Raw genomic sequence first — 9,407 nt, 5'->3', positions numbered from 1 at the left:
TAAACTTCTCTTACCTCTCCCTGACTTACCTTTTATCCCTGTTAAAATTTAAAAACAAAATTTGTCGGGCAAATTTTATTTAAAACAGTAATGTCAAACCCCCGCAAATATCCGCGTACGCATTTCAACCTTTGCGAACCGTCCCCCGTCGCGAGTTTTAAAAGTCTGGCACGTTTTTAACGCCATTGGTTAACGAGCGTCGTGACGTCACGTTGAGAGCCGCTTTCCTCTCTTCATTCGGCAGCTATCAGACGCGCTTCGAGACGCGTAGCTGTCGGTGGAGCGGTCCCGACGTTCTGGCGCTGTTTAAGCCTCGGTCGATCGTTTGCTTCGCTATTTCCCCCGATAGTATAAATTAATTCAAACAAAAAATATGAACTCTTTCTTCAAAGGCCATATGATAACGGACATGCCGAAATTTCGACGTTTTTAGTGACTATTTCGTCGTAAATTTAAAATTTTGGAAAGGAAATCGTTTTCTGCCGTAGAGCGACCGTTCGTCTTACGGCCAGAAAGTTTTTCGACTTCAGCCAAGAACTTGTTTTTTGCGTCCTCGGCCATAACTTGAATTTTTTGGGTTCGGTATCCATTCTTCCACCGTCAAATTACTGGGAATTTTTAAATAACTACTACTTACTACAATAATAACGACCAACGACCATCAGTCACCATGCCTTGGATTTTGGTATTTTTCTTGTTAGCATTGTTGGACAAAATCACCGACGTAGCGTGTATGCGGTTAGCTGATATTTATTGGAATGCTTCGAATCCCATGTAAGTGTTACTGATTTTATTTTCAAGATTTTCCAAAGGGATGTCATTTGTTTAGTATCTTTTAAATTTCGTTTTATTTTGGGGAGGAATTTGCAATTAAAATTAATTTCGATCCCGCTGTTTTCGATACTAGCGGTGTTCTTTGATAGATTAAAAATAGGGTATTTTACCTTTTTGACATGGTCGTGGACGCGTCCATAAATATGTCTAAAATATCTGACTGCATCGGCGTATCTGTTATACTTGTAAAACACCGCCGGCTTAGGACGCTCGAATTCCCGCTGCGATTGCTGGCATTTCCCGTCTCTGAATTGTAGAGTTTTTTCGATAACCGATTTTTGTCGTTTGAATTAATATAAATAAAATTAACTTGATTTGATAAGGTTTTTGTCGTTATACAATTTATACCGTAACTTAATTTACGCCGTAATTACGCACTTTTAGCGATTTATATTTTAAATTTAAATTAGTTATTGATTTTAAGTTTGCTCATTTTTAGATCTCATTTCATTTTCATACAGCTTCAATTACATCTTGATTTTAAACAGATTTAATCAAAATTTCAGAGTTAATAATTTTTAATCCCGATTTCATCTTTAAAGATTTTAATTTAATTTTATCATGGTTGGTTATTTGAGTTTGACCTAAGCTCTTCAAAATCATGAAGAAAGGATCAATTTAATTTTAATACGGTTTCACCTTAAGAGGTTTTAATTAATTTAATCAAGAATTTATTGAGTTTGTCCTAAACTTCCAATAATAATGATATAAAATAAATCATTTTTAATATTGATTTCATCTTTTAAGGTTTTAATTTAATTCAATCGTGATTTCATTATTTGCGTATGCTCTAAACTTAAAATAATAATTATCTAAGAATTATTAATTTTTAATCACGATTTCATCTTTGTAGGTTTTAATTTCATTTAATCATGATTTCATTATTTGTGTATGCCTTAAACTCTAAAAAGAACAATTATAGACAATTCAACAACGACCATATTACGCTATATTCACTAACATAGTTGGCACTTTTTATTTTTTTTTAATAAAATTCAAATCAATCGTTTTTTTTTAATTGAAATCGGATTTTTTATGATTTTATTGATTTTTCTAGAATTGTTTTCTTTTAATGTATAATTATCTGATATTTTACTTTTATCAGTTAGCTAATCTCCAATTAACTGAAGCCTTAATTAAATTTAGTTTTTATTTAATATTTTAGTTTTCTTAGATTTTTTATGTATTTTAATGTTTTAAAAACCATTTTTTTTGCTAATTATCCCCACATTGAAATATATAGTGTGATTTAAATCACTGACTTTTTTAAAATCACATAATATAAATCAATGATTTTTTTAAAAAATCACCTAATTTAAATCACTGATTTAAAAAATCACCTAATTTAAATCACTAATTTTCAAAAAAATCACCAAATTTAAATAACTGATTTAAAAACAAATCACCAAATTTAAATCACTAATTTTCAAAAAAATCACCAAATTTAAATAACTGATTTAAAAAAAATACCAAATTTAAATCACTAATTTAAAAAAAAATCACCAAATTTAAATCACTGATTTTTTTCAAATCAATTTATTTAAATCTTGATTTTTATCATGATTCAATTCAATTTGATATAAATCAGCCAACCATGTTCACCAACAAAAGAAAAATCATTCTCAAACAATATTATTTTTAAAACTCGATCAAATTTTAATCATGAAAACCTAATTTAAACAAAATCTCCATTGAGTGACTTCAATCCCGAAACATACGAATAATAAAAGATCGTAGAATTTTAAATTACGCGATTTTGCCAGAGTAGGCACAATTTTCTATTTATTCTGTTTTTTTTTGAATTTGCATTCGGAAGAGGGGTCAATATTGTCAATTTTGACGAGAACCAAATTCTTTTTTTGTATGCGGAATAGAATAGTAACTTAGAGCGTCCTATTGCTGGCAGCCTCCTAACTCCCCAAAACCTACCAAAAATCAATTTCCAGGCAAAGTGAAACCCAACCGAAGTAGGGAAAGCTTCTCAAAGCCGAAAGGGGGATCTAAAACCACCTTATAGTCCTAAGTCACTCTTTGATATTTGAATATCTCTCATCTATCTGGTCTCGAACAGGCATCGGGAACTTCGCGTCGGACTGGCCCGGGAGGTCTCGGCTTTTGGGGGGATATTTTTCTACGAACCGTCTTGTACGTCTCGACAAAGGCTTAGCGGCTTACGTTCACATAATACTGTTGTTTTTATATAAATTGAATACGAATCTATCGGTGTTTATTACTGAGGTTAAGCAGTCGGCATCCTTTTTATGAACGTGAACGTCGAGGCATCCCGATATGTTGGCTTTAAAGGGAACAAGTATCATTTGAAAAATTCTACCCGAAATTCGAGTTGTCTGTCTTAGATGATAAGCATTTCGGACTTTTCAACTTACGGAATATCGTTTAATCAGGCGTACTACGTCGTGCGATTAATCACTGGTAATATCAGAAAAATTATTAAATCATTGGAAATACAGGAAATAGTTAAATCACTAGAAATAACAGATAAATAGTTAAATCTCAAAGATAGTGAAATCACGGAAAATCAAAGAAAAATTGTTAAATAATTCGAAATACAGGAAATATTAAAATGACTGGAAATACAGGAAATAGTTAAATCACTGGAAATAACAGATACATAGTGAAATCACTTGAAGTAAGAGATAAATAGTGAAATCACAAAGATAGTTAAATCACTGGATTTAACAAATAAATTGTTCAATAACTGATAATCACAGGAAGATAGTGAAATCATTGGAAATCACGTACTGAAATCACTGAATATTATTCGTTGTAATCAGGTGAACAAAATGTTTAGGAATTACTATCCCATCCGTTGTGCTTTGCAGACGATTTCAAACGTCTTTTTCAAAACTTGATTTGAATCAAATTAAGATTATTTTTATTAATATAGTTTTTAAGATATTTATTTTATTTGTTCAATTTTGTTAGTAAATCCATGTAATTTTTTTACTATGAAAGTATTATTTATTTTTATTATTCCATCTATTAAAAATTACGATAGTTTATAATTAGTTATACTTATTATTTTAATAAGATGCAGCGTTAATTTTGAAAGCTTTCAAAAACACCATACTTGGAAGTTCCAATAGCAATAAGTGTATTTTAGCTCATTCCAAAGTTATCTTTATTTTTTTCAAGATAAACTTTAAAAAAAACCAAAAAATCTTTATCTTGCTTTTAAATTTTCGCAAATCGTGGGAAGTTGGCAAATTGTCAAAATATCTTAATAAAGTATCGAAAGATATAATTATACAAATTGTTTTACCAAATTATTTTAGTTTTAATTTGTTGGTTTTAATTGGACTAATATATTAAAACTACTATATATCAAAACAAAATAATATCACACACTCAATTAGCAAACTAGGGTTACAAAAATTCTATCAAAATGTAACCGAAACTTCATATAATTTCTTTAGAAAATTACCTAATTTTCCATAAACGTGGTTATAAACAGAAGTCATTAGAAACTCCAATAAGATTTAATAGAAAATCTATATAATTTTTTGTAAGGGTTAATGTTCTTAGAAATGTAGGTAATTTTTCGATAAACATTCTTATAAACATTGTAAGGGGTAATGTTCCTATAAAATTTACATAAATCAACCAAACACTGCATTTTAGAACTTGAGCATTACCATTAAATAATAAACTATATACTTTCATAAGATTTCATAGAAAATCAATAGAATTTTGAAAATCTAACGTAATTCTATATAAAACCAACGCTACATTTTACCGTTTAAGGGGGAAGAATACAGTAAAAGCCTCTTTTTCGTTCAAGCTGAACGTTTCTGTTTTAACAATTACATAATTGAATTATATTTTTTTTATTAGGCTGAACCTTCCTCTAGTGCTTAAAATAATTTTGATAATTATAATATTAATAGTTAACGAGATATTAGGTCCTAGCTAAAGGGTAGTTTGGGCGCTTGCCCAACTTGTTTAGTTCCGGGGGTCCGAATTAAAACGTAATAACTTAATTAATTTAAAATTTAAAATTATCGAAATTATTTTAAGCACTAAACAAGAGGTTGTTCTACACTTAAATATTAATTTTATAAGTTTTAGTTCAAAATTAAAAGAGTTCAGCTTGAAATAGCGCGATAGTAGACAATGGCCACTGTAGTCTTCCCCCTTAATATATTTTATTATCAAAAGATTTTCTGAACGAAAAATCAGCACCATTAAACAATCACATTTAAAATTAACACAATTTAAAAAAAAACATTCAACAATTACCCGTAGAAAAGCAATTTCGTTTCTGTAATTGGAAACTTTTAGTAAATTAATTGGAAGAAAAGCGATATTTAAGAGCTAATGAAAAAACTGGGAATAATTCATTAGATAGATGAGGCGACTTACAATGAAAAAGAAATGTTGAATTAAATATTTTCATTTTGAATTTCTCTAATAAAATTTGATAGGGGGGGGGGTTGCGAATTTCTTATCGAAATGTTGTGGCTTGGCTCTGGAAGGGTAGATAACATTTTTTGGCAATACGGAGATGCATAAAATATGGACGGAGGGACCAAAAGACGCGTGGAGTATTATTTTTGGGGGCTGCCAAGGAAGAAAAGCAGTTTTAAATTCAAACTGTCTACCTGTGCTTAGCTGCGGAAAACTCTCTTTTTACTTAGTCACCTTTTCATTTTCAATCGCCCCGTGGCACTTTATGGAAATGACCCACATGTTACCAGTTGTAGAATCTACTTAAATTGTTAATATCTCACCCATACACAGAGAACTGCCGGCATAAGTAGCAAATTGATTATTTTATATAAATTTAATTAAAGATAATTAATCTTTTAAATTTGTTTCAGTGGAAATCTTTTAAAAAAAGCTTCAACATATATAATGGTTATTTAAAGTTTTAGAGTAATTAAAACTAGTTCATCTTTAATTAATCGCAATACTATTTATAGAATATTAAAAAAATATGAAATGTAAATTAAATTTTATATTTTTATCAGTTCTAATAATGACAGGAAAATCTAAGCAAATGATATCTTTAAATTGATTTTAATTTCTTAAACTCACCGATTAATATGAAATTTCTTTTCCATCTATCTAGCTTGTATCAGTTTCAAACTATTTTCGTTAAAGGGAATATAACCTGCAAAGGAATCTTTATGGAAGACCCCGTCAATTTTTAAAATGTCCCTGTACAGTGGCGCCAAACATTTCTAAAGCCAAAGGCAAACACCTGAGGTTATATTCCCTTTAAGATTTAACATAACTCCACTGAATGGAATTGAATTTTTGAACAACAATTAACTTGATTTAAGTCAAGGAATTTGAAAATGTTTCGAAAAGGTCGGAATTTGAAAATGTTTCCAAAAGGCTAGGGAATTCAATGAAAATGTTTCCAAAAGGTCAGGGAAAAGTCAGGGAATTTGAAAATGATTCTAAACGGTCAGGTAATTTGAATATAATTGCAAAATTAAGGTCAGCGAAAAGTCAAGGAATTTGAAAATGGTCCATAAAGTAAGGGAATTTTAAAATGCCCCCAAAAGTAACAAGTCAAATACATTTTTGAAAGATACCTAATCAATATTTTTAAAGATTATCTGAATAACCATATTACAATTAAGATTATCTCCTATGCGTACCCATTATTATACTCCCCGATGGCCTTCTTGTTTCTATTTGGGGGGTAAAAGGTGCCTGAGAAGGGGGGGGGGTGGCAGGAGGGCGATGGGATTCTGAAACGGGGGTGCGAATTCAGACACTTCTTACGGTTGAGGTAAGGAGGGGGGGTAGAGAGAGCATCATCAAAATTTGGCGTAAACCGGTCCCCAGTTATACATTATCAGCCTCGGGGGGGCCAAAATCACTGGCAGAGTAGCCCGGCAACTTTTTACGCTTTTTTTCTAGCTTGGAAATGACCCTTACCTCAACTGATAGCCCCGTCTGTAATCGAGTCACCTAGACTTTACCTTCGTCCCCGCTTTCGAGTGTAGAGGGAGTTAATGCGATTTTGTTCCCGACTGATAGCGAGGTTCCTACATGACGAACGTGTAAAGAAACCACGCCCATTTCTATGTCTAATTTCTCTACCCCGATATATATATATATAAAAAACTTAAACAAAAATAAAATCAGAAAAACACGTAGAATTTTTGCGGCCGTTCGAGTTCCTCCCATCTTAGAAAAATCTTCAAATTTAATTTAGTCGTTTTTTTTAATTTCTTGTAGTCGAGATCGAGGAAAATTATTTAAAATTTTTATCGATATTATTCACCTGTTTGTTAATTAATTTAAATTTAAGTATTCACTAAGTTGGGTTTTAGGGAGTTTAAATCTAACTTTTACTAGGCTAAATAAATCAAATAAATAATCACTTGACGATTGAAATTTTGGATTAAATCTAAGATTAAATCAAATGATTTTTTGGTAAATAATCACTTGACGATTTAAATCTGGGATTACATCAAATGACATTTTGGCAAATAATCACTTGACGATTTAAATCTGGGATTAAATCAAATGATTTTCTGGGCAAATAATCACGACGATTGAAATTTGGGATTAAATCAAATGATTTTTTGGGCAAATAATCACTTGACGATTTAAATCTGGGATTAAATCAAATGATTTTTTTGGCAAATAATAACTTGACGATATACACTCGGTTTTTAAATCAAATAAGGGCTACAAATAATTACTTGCTTATTTTAATCTTGGATTAAATCAAATGATTATTTCAAATAATAATTGGACGATTTAAATCTTTGAATATATCAAATGATTTTGTTTTCAAAAATTCAGTTGACTTAGATCTTAGTTTAAATCAAATGATTTATTCAAATAATTACTTGACGATCTAAATCTTGGCTTAAATTAAACGATTTGTTTTTTTTTAAAATCAGTTGATTTAGAATTTAGTTTAAATCAAATGATTTTTTTTAAATAATCACTCGCCGATTTAAATCTTGGCTTAAATCAAATGATATTTTTTTAAATCAAACGAAAAACGATTTAAATCAGCGAACCTTGTTATAGTATGAAATGAATTTAAATACACGTTCCTGAATAAAATTTGTTTTCTTAAAACCTGTAAATTGAATTTAAAAAAATATAAACCTTTTATAAATTGTGATAGAACAGGATTAGTTACTTACAATTGAAATTTACGTTCGCTATAAATATTCTCTAAAACGAAATACAAATAATTCAGACTTAGTGTGTACAATAAAATACAAAAAGGGCCTATAATCTTGAACATTGGCTACTCCCGAAATAAAGCCAGCCGCTCGTAAAAATAAAGTAGTCATAAAACATTCCAAACATAAACGCGAATTCTCCAATGTACATTTGAAATTGAGTTTGTGATCTCCCGCAGCCTTTGAACCCTTCCTTGTCGAGTAAACTAGAAATCTAAATAATTTAACCGAAACCTTTTGTGTAGATGGCGTTGATGGGAAGTTGTAAAGCTTAGGATTATAGGATTTTCCTAAAGAAAAATCCTTCGAAATGAATATCGAAAAATATGGGAGAGAAAAATAATTTTTGGGCTATTTTTTCGGGGCAACGCAGTTTTATTTTATGTCTAGTCATAAATCTCTGAGCGAAAAATGTTATATCAGTTGATGTGCGCATCCCCTATTTCCGTTTCGGTACGTCGAATTTTTTTATTTTCATATCAATATTTTCCCCTCTAGTTGCTAAGAGCTGTTTCTTCGGGGTATTGTATATGGTTGAGAAATATTTAATTATGTGGGTTGGATGACAGTCTTACTTTAATACTTGATATTTATCTCCGAAATTATATGTTTGTAGAATTTCATTTATTTTCCATGATCGTATAAAACAATGTTTAAAATTTCAATATGCCTTTCCTACTAAATTTGGTTTTATTTGATAACGTACACGAAATTAATATAATTTTAAACTGAAATATTTCAATAATGATATTTTATTAAATCATTTTCCGAGTTTTATAATTTAAATTAATAAGAATTGAAGCTCTTATTTTAAACCTAAAAAGCTTACACTAAATTTTATAGTTTTTGAAATTTATTAACTTAAATAATATTAAATCTATTAAACTTAACAAAATGACTTCACTTTGTTTCTATTAATTTGAAATTCAACGGGGTTGCCACACGTCAGGGAAATCAGGGTAAAGTTTGGGAATTTAAAAATGGGCCTAAAAAGTCTAGGAAGTTTAAGAATTGGTAAAACTTCAGGGAATTCAGTTTAATTTTGGCACTTTTTTCAGGTATTTTACTCTAGATCAATGGTAAATTCTTCTATTATTATTTAAATCCTTGAAAATAAATTTTAACGTTGAAATAATTTTTTTACTGAAATATAAGTTAATTAAATTTATTAACTTCTGATAAATGTAAAAAGTTAAAAACTCTAATTTTGGCCTTAAAAAGTCAAGAAAAATAACTTAAAAATGTCAGGGAAAAAGGGAATTTGAATCTGAGAGTATTATGGCAACCGTATTCAATGTAAAATCTTGTTACCTTCATCTTAATACTAAGCTATTTAATTAAATATTAAATGCTTATTGTCATTAAATATTAAATTCAGCATTAATTTCA

The 9,407-nt window shown here is 29.7% G+C and overlaps 1 protein-coding gene across 1 annotated transcript in view; it reads left to right on the top strand.

The window, feature by feature from the left end:
- The first annotated feature begins 225 nt into the window (after positions 1-225).
- Ephrin (ephrin) overlaps positions 226-9,407 on the top strand; it is a 233,494-nt gene continuing 224,312 nt past the window's right edge. The window contains exon 1 of the mRNA XM_090164968.1: positions 226-774. Within this exon, the coding sequence (XP_090021094.1) occupies positions 671-774 (104 nt within the window). The 5' untranslated portion in view covers positions 226-670. The remainder of the gene's footprint in view (positions 775-9,407) is intronic.

Source organism: Leiobunum rupestre, chromosome 2 (assembly GCF_980474605.1).
Source record: "Leiobunum rupestre chromosome 2, qqLeiRupe1.1.hap1, whole genome shotgun sequence".
Lineage (NCBI taxonomy): Eukaryota > Metazoa > Arthropoda > Arachnida > Opiliones > Sclerosomatidae > Leiobunum > Leiobunum rupestre.
Note: the sequence above shows the minus strand (reverse complement) of the source record. Positions and strands in the feature narration are given on the sequence as shown.